This window comes from Myxocyprinus asiaticus, chromosome 42, assembly GCF_019703515.2.
Source record: "Myxocyprinus asiaticus isolate MX2 ecotype Aquarium Trade chromosome 42, UBuf_Myxa_2, whole genome shotgun sequence".
Lineage (NCBI taxonomy): Eukaryota > Metazoa > Chordata > Actinopteri > Cypriniformes > Catostomidae > Myxocyprinus > Myxocyprinus asiaticus.
This window is the reverse complement of record NC_059385.1, coordinates 25,415,674-25,434,822: the sequence shown is the minus strand read 5'-3', so window position 1 is coordinate 25,434,822 and position 19,149 is coordinate 25,415,674. Positions and strand designations below refer to the sequence as shown.

The 19,149-nt window shown below is 37.7% G+C and overlaps 1 protein-coding gene across 4 annotated transcripts in view; it reads left to right on the top strand.

Annotated features, from left to right (window-relative positions):
- LOC127432382 (ADP-ribosylation factor-like protein 15) overlaps positions 1-19,149 on the top strand; it is a 108,303-nt gene that overhangs the window by 73,085 nt on the left and 16,069 nt on the right. For 2 of the 4 annotated variants that reach the window (XM_051683378.1, XM_051683379.1), the window contains one exon: positions 12,871-14,700. The exons of 1 other annotated variant lie outside the window; for it this stretch is intronic. In XM_051683378.1, coding sequence (XP_051539338.1) covers positions 12,871-13,023 — 153 coding nt within the window. In that variant the 3' untranslated portion in view covers positions 13,024-14,700. Of the gene's footprint in view, positions 1-12,870; positions 14,701-19,149 lie in introns of those variants that run through there. One more of the 4 variants, XM_051683375.1, reaches the window with a different exon arrangement.

The following is a 19,149-nucleotide window of genomic DNA, read 5'->3' as shown; positions in this document are numbered from 1 at the left end:
TCAGAGGTCAATGTTTTAGATGGAAGCATAAATTAGGAACTGGAGAGGGAAAGCACTGTGACAGACGTTTTTGGATAAGTGGTATAACAAAGAGTGCATTTACATGCACGTTGTTTCACTGTTTATGCTTAAAAAGCCCACAATGTGTGTGGTCATGTAAACGCATTAGACTGCTTTCCTTTATCAGTGTAAGACTATAAACGCCGTAAGAATAAACCGATTGGCACGGGTAGATTTTCGCACATTACCCCGATTTCGCGTTGCATGTAAACACCTTTAACAATGTTTCTACTGGCTTATTCAGTGTGCGCTTGTGTTGTGCACATGCCTCTCCACGGTTTGTCGTCAAAAGCAGAGAATAACACGATTATATAAAATCTCATGTAAACGGTTTTCTTGATTTGTTGGATTTTTTAAATGCGCTGATATTTGAGAGTTATCAGTGTAATGGTGTGCATGTAAATTGGCTAAATTTGTAGGTGCTGTTTAGGGCTCCATAGTTAATGACGTGATATGGCATTGTGCAGGAATTTATTTAAATGCATAGTCCTTTCAGCTCTCTCATCTACTACCAAATACACATAGGGTCTGTTCCATAACGTAGTAAGCTGCCTCGCTGTCTCCTGCCTATCTAGGCAGCTGTCTTCATGGCAGCATCCTTAATGAAATGATGCCTCATAAGAGACCGATTTAGAACGTTCTATATAGGCGGCAACTTCAAGCATCATTCAAGTAACGCTTCTCACACTCAGCGCATGGGACACTCAACTCTCAACTGATTTCAATACAGATGACATGAGGGAAACGACGCAGTCCTCTACTGAGCATAAATACAGATGGCACACACATTTTTGATAAAATTGTGGTTTTATTTCATATTAAACTGTTATTTATCAATACTTTTCAGTATTGAATTGATTGTAAGTATATTTATATCTAAATTTATTCTGCTTCATCTGCCATCTTGGATTTCTTTTTCCACCGAGCTCATCACGGTGCATTCTGGGATCGCCTACTCGGGGAAGGATACATACGATACTACCTTAAAATTTGGCCGAAACAAGATATCTTAAGATACCTAGCTTTTGAAACAGCCTTCACATCGGGAGCATGCCTGTGATGTCTTAAAATGCTGCCTCTGGAGGATGTTCACTAGGTTTTGGAACAGACCCATAGTCATAGCACACTTGGGGCTCCTTATACAGTGTTTTTAACAACCTCTGAGCAGTTCGCAACAGTTCTCAAGTGTTCTATGTTTGGTTTGCTTTATGTCTGTATTTCGTATAAAACATTCATTGTTAGCACAAAGCAATCAGGTGTACTTTATTTTCTCATTCATGTAATTCCAAATATTTTGGGCTGCTGTAAGTTATGTAAATCTAATAAAGCAATGCCAGATAACAGAAAAGGAGATTAAAGCTTTTTGCTGAAAAAGAAAAAGCTGTATGGAGTGCAATGTTTTACTTTTTTTTTTTTACTTGACACAGCATCTTAAAAATGTGGCATTCCTGCACAAGACACACAAAAAAAAAACATAAGACACGGTGCAACAGTCAAAGACAGACACAAAAACGTGAGCAGTGTGAAAGGTCACTTTGAATGCTGTATGAAATGCCACGGCCGGATGTTGGCATGGGCAGCGTAAGTTTTGCCCAACCATTAAATAATTAAGCAAACGGGACTTCCGGTTGGCATGTGTGGGGAGTAGCTGCATCTCAATCGCGCTCCCACAGTTTTCATTTTAAAGTTTCTTTTTTGGCCCATTAATGACTTGATAACCCAGTTTATCGGTCAGCTTACTACTTTGTAACTTTCTGGGTGAAAATGGCTTTGAAATCTAAACACAACACTAAGAAAGACGAAGTTAAGAAAGACGAAGCACAGGCTAGTGCGAGCTTAACAGATATGGCCACTCTGACGACGCTGCTGGAAGAACACAGAGCGGCATTGTCTTCGGAATTTAAATCAGCATTTTCCACCTTGGAGGCGAGGCTGGACACATTATATACAACGGTGAACGACCATGAACAGAGACTTCTCTCACTTGAAGCAAATGTGGACACGAGCAGCCTGAGTGTCGGAACCCTAGAGTCTAAGTATGCAACTTTAGCTGATGAACACGCTACACTCAAGGCCAAGGTTATGGATTTAGAAGGGAGGAGCCGCAGAAATAACATACGAATCTTCGGCTTACCTGAGACGATTGAAGGCCCTCATCCGTCCACTTTCTTTTCTGAGCTCTTAGTGGAAGTTTTTGGCGCGAGCCTGTTTACCTCTCCTCCTGAGTTGGATCGTGCTCATCGCACCCTCACAGTGAAACCGAAGTCGGGGGACAGACCTAGATCTGTTATTATTCCCTTTCATAAGTTCCAGACCAAGAATTTTGTTATTCGCGAAGCCCGCAAGCTAAGAGGAAAGCTTCAGTATCGTGGTAATCTGATTTTCATCAATGAGGACTATAGTCCCGAAGTTCTGGAAATGCGTGCCGAATATCAAGCGGTGATGAAGGAGCTGTACCAGCTGGGTCTGAGACCATCTCTTCACTACCCATCCAAACTTTTCATCATGACATCGGACGGTAAGAAGAGGTGGTTGTCGTCAGTTCATGAGGCCGGTGAGTTTCTCAGAGCCCACCGGCGCAAGACAACAGAAGCTACGTGAGCAGAACTTGAGTCTATTTTTGACTACTCGAGTCTACTCCTCACTAACCCAATGCTGTGTTTTGGATTTAACTTGTTAATGTGTCATCTAGTATACAGTAATCTGGACACCTGAGTTCATAGCTAATCATGCTATATGAACCAAAGGATGTTCACGTTACAACGTTTTATGAGTACAGAGGCTCACTGAACTCATACTGGGCATTGACTGTTTTTCTTTCTTGCTCATTTTGCTCCTGGATGATCATAAGACTGATAAGACTGTAATTTTGTACATCTACTGCCCAGGAGAACTTTTATGTGGACTGCTTTCTGTTATATATAACGATGCTTTTGTTGCTGATCGTTTGTTCTTGATCAGTTTTTGTTTTTCATTCATGGGCTAAACTACATATTTTTGTGGAGCTGGGGTCCTTTGTGCAATCTGATAGTAAATTAGAATATTTTGAGAATTACATTGAGATGCGGATGTTTAGCAGGTTCTCTGCGCGGTTTTGGGTTGATATGTTAGGAATGGGATTTAGGATCTTGAATTGGGTTTTTGTTTCTTTTTCTTTATTGTTTGCCATGGTTTTCTACCTTGCTCTATTGTGTTAAATTTTATTTCACTTGAAGTTTTCCTTTTTTCCTTTATTCTTTTGTATTTTGCTCAGATAGAAAACTGTCTTGTGGCAGATTGATAATGGCTAAGACTAAGGAGAGTTCCAGTACTCGTTTCATATCATGGAATGTTAAAGGGGTGAATAATAATGTTAATATTAGCCACATTCTGTCTCATCTCCAACATCTTAGGGGTGATGTTTTTTTTCTCCAAGAAACCCATCTTAAGTCAAGTGACATTCAACGACTTAAAAGAGCATGGGTGGGCCATTTGTATCACTCAAAGTTTAGTGCACGTGCAAGAGGTGCTGCTATTCTTATTCACAGAAGTATCCCTTTCGAGTTGGAAAATGTTTTTATCCGATTCTAATGGGCGTTATGCCATAATTACTGGCAAACTCAGAGATGTGCCTGTCGTTATGACAAGTATTTATGCCCCTAACCAGGATGACGACAAGTTTATATCCAATTTCTTTTCATCCATTCCTGATATTGATAGAAGACATGTTATTATAGGGGGTGACTTTAACTTCGTTCAAGACACGGTTTTAGATAGATCCTCGAGCAAACCTTGTGTATTAACTAACTCAGCCAAAACGTTGAATACCTTTGCTGGACAACTAGGGCTGTCCGATCCTTGGAGATCAAAATTTTCCACAAATAGGGCCTACTCATTTTTCTCCCATGTTCATCACTCATATTCACAGATAGATTTTTTCTTATTAGACAACAGATTACTTTCAAACCTATCGAGCTGTGAATATCACAACATTGTTATTTCGGATCACGCTCCCACTTCTGTTGACATTAATCTTTCTCAGTTCATACCTTTTCCTAAACAGTGGCGCTTCCCCTCTTTCTTTTTGGCTAGAGACGATTTTAAACAATTTTTGACTGAGCAAATAGCCCTATTTTTTTAAGTCAACAATATGCCAAGTATTAGTAGAGGGACTCTTTGGGAAACGTTTAAGGCATATTTAAGAGGTATGCTAATTTCTTATTTTTCTGGTACAAATAAGGCTGACAAACTTAAATTAGATACAATCCTGAAAGACCTACAAAGTTTAGATCGTCAGTATGTTGTTGATCCAAATAAAGATCCATATTAAGAGCACCTTCGTCTGCAAACGGAATTTGATCTTTTGACCACGAATAAGGCTGAAGCACAGTTGCTTAAATCTAGGCAATGTTTTTTTGAACTGGGTGATAAGGCAGGTAAATTATTAGCTCATCAAGCTAGAGCATCGGCAGCATCAAGGCTGATTACTGGAATAAGGTCACCACAGGAAGATATTTTTCATGATCCATATAAAATTAATAGCATTTTCCTAGAGTTTTACTCAGGCCTTTACACTTCTGAACTTCCCTTATGCATTGACTGTGGGGAATGGTTCTTGGATAAGATTACCTTTCCCAACATTGATAGTGCTATTGCTATAACCCTTGGTGATCCAATATCAGTTTCTGAGGTGGTGGAAGCTATCAAACTTTTACAGAATGGCAAGTCACCAGGCCCTGACGGGTTTACTACCGAGTTTTATAAAGCGTTTTCTACATCCCTAGCACCTGCACTACAGAATATGTTTAACGAGGCTTTTTCTAAGGGCTGCCTACCTCCCACCCTGTCATTAGCATCAATCACTTTGATTGCCAAGAAAGACAAAGACCCCTTATTGTGTAGCAGTTATAGACCCATTTCACTTTTGAACGTGGATTATAAATTTTTGTTTTAAGATTTTATCCTTGCATTTACAAGTGTTGCCCCAAATATTTTTGGCTGACAAAACAGGTTTTATGATTGGAAGACATTCTTTCTATAATACAAGGAAACTTTTTAATATTCTCAATATGCCTAATTCAGATGCGCCAGAGGTGGTTTTGTATCTTGATGCGGAAAAGGCGTTTGATAGAGTCGAATGGGGATATCTGTTTTGTGTAATGTAAAGCTTCGGCTTTGATGATTGCTTTATTTCCTGGATCAAAGTATTGTACGTCTTTCCACAGGCATCTGTGTTAACTAATGGTGTGGTTTCACCTCCATTTTTACATCAGAGGGGCACTAGGCAAGGCTGCCCTCTGTCGCCTTTGCTTTTTGCCATTGTCATTGCCATTGAGCCCTTAGCTATCTGGCTTTGTGAGGATGTAAATTTTAAAGGTATCAATCGGCTAGGTAGAAAGTATCAATTATCCCTATATGCAGACGATCTTCTACTTTTTATTTCTGATCCCGAGACTTCTGTTCCTATTATTTTGAACATTCTAAACCATTTTGGTAAAATTTCAGGGTATAAGATTAACTTTCATAAGAGTGAGTTGTTCCCTGTAAATTCTTTGGCAGATAACCTTGCACATTCACTTTTACCCTTTAGATGGATGGCTAATGAATTTATTTGTTTGGGTATTTTTGTGACCAAATCCTTAACTGGAATGTATGTTTCTAATTTTGTCCCCTTACTTAAAAATTGTGAATCTGACATGGAGCGCTGGGCTAACCTCCCTCTTTCTCTTGCTGGGCGTATAAGCCTAATTAAGATGACTGTTCTTCCCAAGTTTTTGTGCTTATTTCAACATATTCCAATTTACCTTAAGAAAAACATTTTTATGGATTTGGACAAATGAATAATTTCCTTTTTATGGGGAAATAGACCAGCTCGAATTAGGAAAGCAATTTTACAGCTCCCTAAAAATAAGGGAGGTTTTGCACTCCCAAATTTTTTGCACTATTATTGGGCTTGCAATATCCAGAAAATTTTATACTGGAGGAACAATCTGAATTCTGAACTCCCTTGCTGGGCCTACCTGGAACAGTCCTCGGCACGCCTCTCTCTGCATTCGGTTATATGCTCTCAATTACCATTACCTGCCAACATTAGTTCAAATTTAGTAGTATCTCACTCAGTTAAGATATGGACTCAATTTAGAAAGCACACTGGTTTGCACAGATCCTCCACCTTCTCTCCGATTTTCAAAAATCACTGTTTTGCACCATCTAATATGGATGAGGCGTTTCGAATATGGTTTGATGAAGGCATAAAGACCATTGATGATCTCTACGAGAGTGGAGTTTTCTCATCCTTTAATAACCTTTCCAAGAGATTTGACCTACCTAATTCCCACTTTTTTCGTTTCTTTCAAGTCAGGCACTTTGTGCAAAAACTATTCCCTCACTTTCCAAATCGCCCCCCTGAATCTCCATTGGATGACTTCTTAAAGCCCGAACCACATTCCAAACATTGTATTTCTGTCATTTATAATCTGATTCACACAATATCAGTCCAGGCTCTGCAAGTCAGGCCAGGTGTGCTTGGGAGGGGGACTTGGGATTTGAGTTGTCTGATGAACACTGGGAACGTATTCTTGATCTCACTCACACATCATCTATATGTGCAAGACACGGCCTGATACAGTGTAAGATTCTACATAGGGTTTACTATACTAATGCTAAACTTGCTAGAATATACCCCTCTGTCAGCGATGCATATAATATGTGCAAGCAATCACCAGCAGATCTCATTCATATATTGTGGGAATGTCCAAAATTACTCGATTACTGGACTAAAATATTTAAAACTTCGAGGGACGCTTTTGCCATAGATCTTGATACAAATCCACTTCTGGCCATTTTCGGGATGGCAGTTGATGTCAACCTTTCAGTAACGGTTCAAAAGGCTCTAGCCTTTACCACTTTACTAGCGAGATCTCATCCTTTTGAAGTGGAAACATGTCTCACCCCCTTCTTTTGATACATGGCTGAAAGAAGGGTTCACTTGCATTAAATTGGAAAAAATCAGGCTATCACTCACTGGTTCTTTAAGTACCTTTGATAAACTTTGGCGCTCCTTCTTAGATTATTTGCTGGCTAACTCTCAAGACACTTAAGCTGAGCATCCTCCATCCGCCCCCCCCCCCCCCCCCCCACACACCTTTTTTTGAAGGAGGGGGGGTTCTGAGTGTTGCAGACTTTAAGGGTCGGCTGTAGACCACCCCAACCAATCCCAAAGTAGCATCATAAATTTAGTTTATTTTTTTATATATGTCTGTCTGTCTGTCTTTCTCTCTATCTATCTCTCTATCTCTCTCTGTGTCTTTCTGTCATCTATCTGTCTGTCTGTCTATCTGTTTGTCTGTCTGTCTTTCCTGTCTGTAAGTGATTCCAGGATATACCTAAATTATTTGTTTGATTACTTAAATGGCATGTACATATAGGGTCTGTTCCAAAACCTAGTGAGCGTCCTCCGGAGGCAGAATTTTAAAGCATCATAGGTGCGCTTGCAACGCGAAGATTGTTCCAAAAGCTAGGTATCTTAATTATGCTGCCTCTTAAGATATCTCATTTTGGCCAAATTCTAAGGTAGCATCATATGTATCCTTCCCTGGGTAGGCGATCCCAGAATGCACCGTGATTAGCTCTGTGAAAAATGTATCCAAGATGGTGGACGAAGTGAGAGAAATTTTGATTATAAATATACTTATAATTCATTCACTACTGAAAAGTATCAGTAAATAACAGTTTAATATGACACAAAACTGACTATTTTACTCAAATTGTGTCTGTGCTGTGCATAATTATGCTCATTTGTATTTATGGTTGTTTCTTTTGCGTCACCTGTATTGAAATCTTCCGCTGCGCATGAGGAGTGCTATTTGAATGATGCATGGAGTTGCCACCTATGTACTGTAGAGTACGTTTTCTCTGAAACTCAGCATATAAGCCAAACTCATCTGTCAACTCATCTCCCCACCCCAAAATGACATCTCCCAGCTCACCCTAACATAGCTGGCTAGAGCCGAGCCTGCATGTGACATAGGGATGTGCACGAGTAATCGAGTACTCATTCTGCACCAGCTACTCGAGTATTAAAAACACTACTCAAATATCGCAAATGTATTTTCCTTTCCACATTTGCCTGCCATGAGCAACGCTGAATTACACTGTTTTCCCTCTGAATTTCTCATCAAATCTCACAGTTACAATTGAGTCCACTGGAGGGGCGCTGTGGATGTGTGTGGTGTTGAGGTGTTGGATGGGAGAAGAATATATGATGTTGTCTGAAGCTATATTACAACGCAATACTTAGAATATTTAGATTCTTATTGAATTCTACTCTATTTGTATTCAGTTCTTGTTGGAGTCATACAAACCAACAGACAAGGATCTTTTATTTGTGGAAAAAATGCCAAGCGAACTTGGAAGCTTAACAGGGCAGTATGTGTGCATGAAATCTCTCAACACCGAATGAGCGCATTTTATAAAAAGCAAAAATTCACTACTTGTTTTTCTGAATAATAACGTGAAATGATAAAAATGTGATAGCCTTTATATAGACTTAGAGTTTATGTATGTGCATTACCCTCATGCCATCAGTATTGGTTTCTATGTTATCTCCAAAGCTATTGGACATTATAATTATTTTTGATATTGTAATATTAAATTTTAGATGTTCCAATTTATTAACAATAATAATGAGATCTGAGTTTGGTTCTTTTAAAAGGGACTCAAATTTGAATGCCTTTAAAGACTTAATATTGACAACACAGTATGGATAAAACATGACTTTATTTGGAGACGAAAGGCATTGTCGGCAAGACTGAAGTGTTTGCACTTCATTCAACACGAGCGCTGCTGTTTCTGTGTGAATTTGTTGTTTTATACTTTTGGCCTTGACATCTTAGCAGCAATATGATATGTTTCTAGTTGTTTATCATATCACTGTTCAAATCACAATCACATATGATTTCTTGACTGAATCATGCAGCTCTAGTTCTGTTTTTGGTCAAATTAAGGTCAAATTTTTCTGGCATCATTATGTTCTTTCAGATCTTAACTACGTTAAGCTCTTACAGATGCGTCTTTAGTGAAACATACAGGCACCTGCCTGTTTTATTTTTGCAATCAACAGTTAAGAAATCACAGATCATTTGCAAAAGGGATTCAAGCATGGAAACCATTCAGTCTTGTTGAAATATTTATTATCTGTTGCTGTCTATTGTTGCCTTGGAAATTCTGAAAACACAGAAGCACTGCTAATAATCAGCAGAAATGTCCTTTATGATGCTTTGATTCATCCTAAAAATTTACTGTCCTTGAAATATTTTGCTTGCTATCTTTACTAATCATAGGGCAGCATAAATACCTACTGTATACTGTCTCATTCCCTTTTGAACATATTTCTGAATTTCTCTCTTGTGTTTCCCAAAGTTTTCCTCCACATCATTGACTGTAGCAAACACTGATCACTGCAGTGATTGAATTCAAATCTCCCCTCCACATTCTGCCCATTGAAAAGGACTGGTGCTAGTTCTACAACTTTGTCCTCATATTCCCCTGGCTAATACATTGGAATTTCTTGGCAGATAGCACACATTTTCTAACTTCAATAAAATACAGATCACATTATTTTACTTTGAAGCTCACATTACAAACTGAATATTTACCTTTTTTTAACCGATGCAGTTTAAAATGCATTTTTAATAGTGCTAACTGATTGCAAAATAACCACCCCTCCTAAGCGTTAGTAACCTTCATTGAATGCATTTGAAGACTAACAGTCTGATCTCAGGATTGTTTGGTCCCATGATGTTTGTACTGTACAGTGCAAACTAGTTAGCTAATTACCCTAATAAAAATGTTGTGCCAACATTTAAGTTGGAATGACGATTGTTCCTCTTAAAATTGCATCCAGTATTGGTTTTGATGTTTCTAGAACTTAAAGGTTATTTGTGTCATTTTATTATTATTATTATTATTTTTTTTTGGTGTTAAACACTTTCTTGTATCCCATCTTTTAATATGCAGAGACAACTGAGTTGTTTGAGCATCCCAACTTGCATAATTGGCTCAACCATTAGGGAGTGTTCGGTAGGGCTGGGTATTGATACAGAATTCCCAGTTCAATTCTGGTTCACATGCTCTCAATTGGATTCTGATTTCGATCCTATTCCGTCTCATTTGGGTATTTTTCAGTTACAGTTTTTTTAAATAATTTTTTTTATTTAAAATTAATTCTCTCACAGTTAATGCTGTTAAATATACAGGAAAGTCATACACATCTGGGATGGCATAAGGGTGAGTAAATAAGGTGTTTTCATTTTTGGGTGAACTATCCCTTCAACGTGACTTCACACAGATAGTTCCTGCAGTTTTTAACCAGATCTCATAGCAATGTTGTGTACAAGTTAAGAAATTATTAGAGAAATATTACTTATATAATAATAATAATAATAGTGTTGTTATTATTAGTTATTATTATACAGTTGTTATATATTTTGTCATTTTTTAATGTAGTATTAATAATCATTATTATAATGATGATGGTTATTATTATTATTTAGTATTATATTACAATGATGAATCCTTGACTGAATGAACTCACTGAATCACTGTTGTTCAATGTTCATATGACAACGTATAGCTAGCTACAGATGAAATTATGCATTAAATATTTTGTTTTTAAATAAATGTAAAAATTAAAATGTTACTAATATATAATAAAAATATAACAAACTATATAAATAATATAATGTAGTGTAATATAATATTGTGGGGGGAGGCATTGCAAGAGCTGAATTCTGTAGGAAACACTGTTGCATTTTATATACTGTATTTTATTATATATTTATTGTTGACATGCATAATTCGTACTAAGTACAAGTACATTAATATGTAAAACAAATGCTAAAATGGCACTGTCTCTTTAAGAATAACTACAGTTCGGCAAGCGTCTCATAGAAGTTTTTTGGTTGAGCGCATATTAATAAGAGTCGCATATGGCTTCTTCACCAAATCTTTTCTATGTGTGATTAGAATAACATGTTTGTTGTTGTTGTTTTTATGGACAACTGATTGTAAAGAACAAAAAGTGTATTAAGAGATGTTATTCAATGACACATGAATTGCATTGATCACACTTGGATTACACAAGCCAAACTTTTACTCTCAGCACGCATTGAAAGGATCTTTACCACTCAATCACAGGCAAGCGAAATCTGAAAATTTACCAGCAGTGTATTATCACAGATATTTTTAGTCACATAGCATGAAATTTGGTCACATATGCAAGTGATTTAGAGGGTTGTGCGTAAAGTAAAAGATAAAAATCAATATCTGGAGTTATTCAAATGAAGATTGCAATTAATCGGGAAATTCAATATTTTTACCCAGCCCTTGTGTTTGGGAAATGTATTTGAAAACAGTAAATTTTGGAGTTCTGTTTTTGGTGACGTTAGTGGTGAAGAAATTTTGCACTTCACTTTTAAGAATAAACCTAATAGCTAATACACAGTTCAGTCATGACAACTCTGGTAAAGACAAAACAAACAATCCCCATGTAGCAGATCTAAACATGTGGAGATGAGGTGGAGTTAAGTTTTAGAGAAATAACTCTTGCAGTGCGCTGCAGTGAAATCGGCATGTCTGCAAAACAGCAATTTAAATGTTAAACAAAGAGAGATACACAATTTGATTGGCTAACCGATTACATGTCAAAGAACCAATCCGCATACACCATGCGAGCCGATTGGCTTAACATGTCAGACGTGAGTGAGGCGATTAGCTGACATAAAACAAGCTCAAAGAAACTATCAGCACCACATAGAGTTGCAATGGCTGAAAAAAAAATTATTATTATTATTGTTTTTATTTTTTCTCCCCAATTTGGAATACCAAGTGCTCATGGTGGCGTAGTGACTCGCCTCGATCCGGGTGGCGGAGGACGAATCTCAGTTGCCTCCTCATCTGAGATAGTCAATCCACACATCTTATCAGATGGCTTGCTGAGCGCGTTACCGCAGAGACATGGCACATGTGGAGGCTTCACGCTATCCTCCGCAGCATCCACGCACAACACACTACGTGCCCCACCAAGAGCGAGAACCACATTATAGCGACCACGAGGATGTTACCCCATGTGACTCTACCCTCCCTAGCAACCGGACCAATTTGGTTGCTTAGGAGACCTGGCTGGAGTCACTTAGCACGCCCTGGATTGGAACTCTCGACTCCAGGGTTGGTAGTCAGCGTCTTTACTCGCTGAGCTACCCAGGCCCACTGAAGTTTGGTAATTTAACATGTTTGCAATGTTGCTTACTAGCCATGCTAATAGAGCTGTTCAGCTGTGATGTCAATTTGTAGGCGAACCTAGAAGTCTAATTCACTATGGGTTCCCTTGGTATTTTCCTGTGGGGTTTTGGATTTATGAATAAAATAAGGTCTGTGGTAAACATTACTTCACGATACGTGGACCTTTTGTTCTACAACATATATTATACACTTTCATACCTCAAACTTGAATTTTATAAAAACCCATAGGAAAATCCCAAGGGAACCCATGGTGAATTCTCTTCTGGGTTTGTGGACCACAACCTGAACAGCTCCAAATCACTGCAACCATCGTTTGTTAACATCTGCACTACTGCTTTGCTGACCCGCAAATGGGACGAGAATCAGCTGAGGTCGATGAAAACCAATTTTTATTTTTGCTATTTTTTTATTATTTTATAGTGGGAGATGTAACAGTTATCTTCTAAACTCTGACTACAGTACCACATACTTCTACTCTCGTCTCTTCCTAATTAAACCTAATGTCTCCCTGTCTCTTCGTTACACACACAGATAAAGAAATACTTTGAGCTGGAGCCGCTGGCACGAGGCAAATGCTGGATTCTTGAGGGCAGCGCTGTGGACAACATGGACGCAGTCAAGGAGAGCTTCGCTCAGCTCATTAATCTGCTCGAGGAGAAGGACCAGGAGACGGGCAGGATATGACCCAGGGAAGCCATTCCACCACCCATCAGACACTAGCAATCGCCAACTCACCACTGGCCAGCACAGCCCAGTTCACCATGGCCACTGTGCCAACTACACTGTTACTCTTAACTCTGTTACTGTGATGTAACAAATGAGCCATGGAAAAATGGACTTTGTCACTTACATGTAAGGATACATATCTGCAGAGAAATAAGAACTTCAGAACCTCTGAAATTTGATACCTTCTCCAGACCACATGTATTAACAGAGAACAAACATTTAACACACAATTACCTTTGTCAATTAATATGGTTCTATCTGTCCTCTTTAATACAGACCTAGTTGCACATTGCTACTAAATGGATAATGTAATCACGTACTTGGTCATGTAGGGCAACTGGAAGTCATGTTTTTGTAGTGCGTAGATTATTTTTCTTAGCACAGTGCGGCGTGAATGATCGTGCAAATGCATGTTTGCAAGCGAGAGATGCCAGTTTGTACTTCAAAGTCTTACAGTGAGTGCTAATGGATTTTTAAAACAAACGTATAAATGTGTTTTCACAAACAGCAGTCCTTAGATGTAATTTAAATAGGCAGTCTTAATTATTTGTGGCTGTAAAGTGAAATGTGAATTATGACTGATTCCAAAAATCACAAAGATATGAAATTTTTCTTTACCATTATAGAGTGAATTATAAAGACACATTCATGAAGTTATTCAGGTTTTTATAGTCTTTAAGAGATTAGGGAACCTTGTTGAGGGCAAAAGGATGTTTTCATAACTTGGTCTAGTATTATTTCAAACCAGAACATATCAAGGATTTTGCTCAACTATATCTCTATCTTGGTTGGTGACGGTTGACAGTACCCTACAAAACTGTTGAACCGGTAAACAACTTAAACAATCTTCACCAAAGACACGAAAACCACAACCAATTCTCTCTAGGTGGACTGGGACAGAGCCTTCAACTTAATTGGATATTATATTTCATTTGTTTGTTTTTTATTCTTTTTAATTTCTTTTGGCCCGAATGTAAAACACTCTTTGTATAAGTGCTCCTCCTATTGTCTAATGGCCTCACATTTAGATGGAGTAAAGCATTTGGTTTTGTTCTGCCGATTTCTGTTTTTACACCCATACTATCTCCGGAGATCTAAACAGAGGAGAAAGCTCATTCTGAGTGTTAGCCAAATGACTCATGTGATGCAGCCAGGCTTCCAAAAGCAAATATCCCTTGAAAAATGACCACCACCTGGATTTGCATAGTCATTGTAGAACTTGCGCAACAACATCTTTTGTTTTATTTATATCTACAAAAATGTTATACCCGCCAAACCAATTCAGCTGCCTTTTTGTAATTCTGATATTTGTACATTTGTTACAGATTTTGTCTTGTTCTTCGGAAAGGACATGTGCTTGTCTGTACTGGAAGAGAGAAAAAAAAGTCTAGGTGGACTTTTGAGCAGTTTACCATGGTTGGTGTTAAGTCATTCACATGTTTGACGGTGTTTATGTATGCATATGTATTTATACATAATTTCCATTGAGCAACTTGTAAAATAAAGGCTGAAGAAGGAACATGTCTTTCATGATTAGTGGAATTTGCTACAATAACTAAGGTGGTGGAAAAGGCTGGAAAACCTGGAATTTTTCAATGCAGTTTTCCAGTCATGGAAAAGTCATGGAAAATTAGAAAAATACATAAATGTCCTGGAAAATGTATTAGTATAATAAAACGGTTTGACTATGTTGCATGCAAGGTTTTCATTACAAAAACATGGTAACAAGTGGGACTTGGATTAGGAGTAAAATACAAAAATTCTTATTGTTTTTTCACTGCCGGCAGCTGCGCATTGTGAAACAACGTCAATGTTTAAGGGCGCCAACACACTAGAGTTTATGCTGCAAATGCATTGATTTCAATGAGGATGGTGCTTTGGAAGGACAAAGAGGAAAAACGCATGTGTTTCCGATAGTGAAGCTCCGTCATGCGAAAACATTTTTGTTCCACCCAAAATTTGAACAAATTGAAAACATTTAAACTTTTACTGCAGCGCACTTTGGTGTAGGCATGCATTGAGCAATGGGAATCTCGGCGAGGTGGGGCAAACTCAAACATGGCGGACAAACACAAATATGCAGTGTATTCATTCCCTGTCCTCTATTATCTTTCTCTGTCAGGCTAAAAAGATAGTAATTTAGGCGAGAGGGCCTGGAGAAGAGTTTCAATGTTAATTGGTACTTTGTCATTAAGATATATTTTTGGATAGCCATCTCTGTCCATGACCGCCTCTTCCCTGTGGTACACGCCTTCCAAACGGATCTTTCGCAGTCCCATGCACCAAACGCTCTGTAAGAGCTTTTGCCTAGTGCATAAGCGCCCTAACTGTCATGAACGAATCCCTGTCACATACACTCTCTGCTCATCTGCTGTCATCTCTGGTTTGCTCCAACTAAATAGTTTAAGTATTATAGTTTATAGTAGCAATAAAACGCAGAAAGTCATGGAATATGATATATTTGGACGAAAGGAGAAATTTTGGAGGTGAGAAACTACCATCAAAAAACACAGAAACATTCAAATAAAAGTTCGATTTAAATGGACGCATGGGTTTTTGCTTAAATATTACACTTGTTGGGCGCATAAAATGTCCTGGAAAATTGTGCCTTGAAAAGAGTGGGAACCCTGTAGTTCCAAAAAGCAACTATCAACACCGATTTATCTGTAAAACCGATTTATCTGTCTACCTATAATTTGTATGTAGGAATTTATCAAGTATCACTTTGGTGACTCATAAATAGTTAATGAAAGCCTTTATCAGTTTTGATGATTAACGCCTTTATTGCATATTGGAGTCTTTAGCTGTGTCCCAAATGATGCACTATACACTGTGCACTTGGCCATTTAGTTTATGAATTTTCATAGTGAAGTTATGTTCCAAATGGAACACAAAATGTTTTGACTACACTAAAGCAATTGCTGCTTTTCAGCTGACAGAAGTGTTGTTTCAAGCACGAGATGTGTTGCTGCTAGCTTTAGCTCTAGCTCAATACAACACTTGTATCTCAAATAATGTTCATGTTCACACAGTGTGGGGTAATGGTAAGCATTCAGTTAATTTATAAGATGCCCTCTTCACAGATATTTCACTAGTTGCCACATTCACAATTGATTACAATGGTTCTGTCAGGCCAGCATCACGACCACGTAACCACACCCCTTCCATTAAAGGCAAGCCACGACCGTAGCGTGCATGAAGTTTCCAACATTGCACACAACATTTCATCCGGGACTCTTCTCGTTGCATTTTCCGTGTGAACACACCATTTGCACTACTTACACTACAAAGTGCCGTAGAATGGTGCAGAAGTGTGCAATTTGGGATTAGGGTTGGCACTTTTGAAGTTTTACAATAAGGGACACTTAAATGAGGTTTGGGGGGATCACAGCCCCTAACCACATCCTCCACAGTTTTGGCAATAAATGCGTTGAGTTAATATGCGTTATTAATAAAATTGTATACCCTTTCTTATATGCTGAACTTTCCTGACCCCTGACTTATAAAAAAAAATAAAAAAATACATCTTTTATATGTTAAAAATACATTTATTTTTATCTTTTCGATTATTTGTCTACTTTATCTTATTTATGTATACATTTTGGTTGGTTTATACGTATTTCTTTTCTTCCTTCACCTGTACTTGTCTTTATGACTCAGTGATTGTATTCATACATTGTTTGATCTTATTGTACATTTATATAGAAAAAAATTCATAGTTTTAGCACCATTTGTGGACTTTTCGGATGGTCCTTTACCCACCATAGGCACATTTTCCAACTTATATCAATGTTAAATTAGCGATCTGGGACGATTTCACCATGACGCCAGCTGACCAGCTTAAATACGGGACAAATCGTGTATTGATTCGATACGGGACGCATAATTTTATCTTTAAATACGTGACGATCCCATATTTTATGGGACGGGTGGCAACCCTATTTGGTATATGACACATAAGTCGCATGGACTACTTTATTGACACTTTTGGGATGCTTTATTAAGCATTTAAACAAGTCTTTATGTACTGCCATTGAATTGAATTCAGCCAACGGGACATTCATTAAATTATTTCCTTTTTTGTTCCACAGAAGAAAGTCAGACATCTTTGAAATAACACGAGGATGAGTAAATGATAACAGAATTTTAATTTTGGGGTGAAATATTCCTTTAATAAAATGTAGGCTACTCAGATTTCCAGGATGGTCAATAAATGTTGTGTTTTATAAGCCTGACAAAATTTTTTAATACGTGAGATCAAACAAAGGTGCTTAGAGATATCAGCATTTTTTATGACTAAAACATTTATCCGTTTTCATACCGAGGGATATTATACCGCAAAGCTGGTATGTTTCATCCATTCATTATATTTTGGTATTTAAATGTGATGCATCTTTTTTTTATATAAAATATTTTCTCCTGGCTTAATATGCAAAAACAACTACAAGTATTGCTCAGTTTAAGTATCCCAACATAGCAACAGTCTTAACATGCAAACGGATAACATGTTTAAAAACCTTTAACAATATGTATAACTCTATTTTTATGATACTTTTCCTTGTTTTGGACATCGAGATGACTTTTAGCTCTCAACTGACTAAAGCTTAAAGAATGCCAGCGTCTGTGCAGGTCACCCCTCTAGGACTAGTGATTAGTCATAGTGTTTCCCTTTCATGGATTAGTCATCTACAACTGCCTGTCCTTCTAACCCACAAAGCTATTAGATGTAGGGAGTTTCAGTTCATTGGCTTGTAGGACTTCCCATAAACCAGCTAGTGAACAGTTACTTTATCCATGTATCCAAAAATATGTATCCATACAGGAGCTAAAAGGAATAGTCCAGTTACTCAGCATCGTTCCAAACCTGTATGACTTTCTCTTTTATGCACAGTACAAAAGGAAATCTTTTAAATGAAAAGATCGGTCTGTCTTCAATACAATGGCAGTTGATAGTTACTCACTTTATAGCTTCAAAAAGGACCCAGAAGTATCATAAAAATAGTACATGTGATCCGTGCATCATATTCCAAGTCTTCTGAAGCTATATGATTGGTTTTGGTGTGAAACAATAGTAAAACTAAAAACTGCTTTTGGATGAACACGCATACCACCTTGCAACATCAAAAACTTTCATCCAAATTTTCACAAAAAAAAAAAAAAAAAACGACTTAAATTTAGGAGTGTTTTAGTGTTCATAGAAAACATCTCATTTTGTGTTCCATAAAGTAAGAAAGAAAGTCATTGTGGCTTAAAACAAAATGAGGGTGAGTAAATTATGACAGTATATTCATTTTTTGGGTGGAATATTCCTTGAACACAACCAGATGCAGCACTAAAGCTTTTAAAATTTGAAACATTCGTATATGGTGACACTATATTTTGATACAGTTATACTGGAAATAACATAAAAGTTAAATTCAAAGTTGCATTATTTGACTCTTCTTGTACATATCAGCTTCAGGAAAAAGAAGAATATTGTGTTTGTCTGACTGTTAAGTAAGGAATAATTGACGACGGACCGTTGAATTGTTTAAAAATAATGCACACGACGCGCGGCGGAGTGACCATTGCACCTCAGGTGTGCATTATGTTTAAACAATTCAACGGGCTGGAGTCAATTATTCCGCTTATACCACAGTTACCACACCTTAAGACATCGTTCAGGGTTTTATCTCAAGACATTTTATGGTTTTCGTCCCTAAAACGCTCTTTTGGAACTACTTTCTTCCGCCACATATTAAGCGTCTTGCTTTAATACAGTCGGAGACTTCATTGCTAATTCGAAAACGTCACGTTAGAACCAGCAATGGGGGCTTGCGCTGCTTTACTCGAGGACTTACTGGAGTAATAAGTTAGTGCGTTTGTGCGTGTGTGTGTGTCCGTGAACCAATCAGAATAAGCATTCAACAGACCCGTGGTATAATCATTTAATAATCTCTAAATACAACCTTTTCTGGGGACAGAAAGAAAGTTATTCCTCTGATTTTCAGATCTGACTCACAAAACCCTTTTTGACTGAATAAAATGTAAATGAAGTTGCATGAAAGACCTTCTGAAAAACCTATCTGTTAGTATTGGGTATTG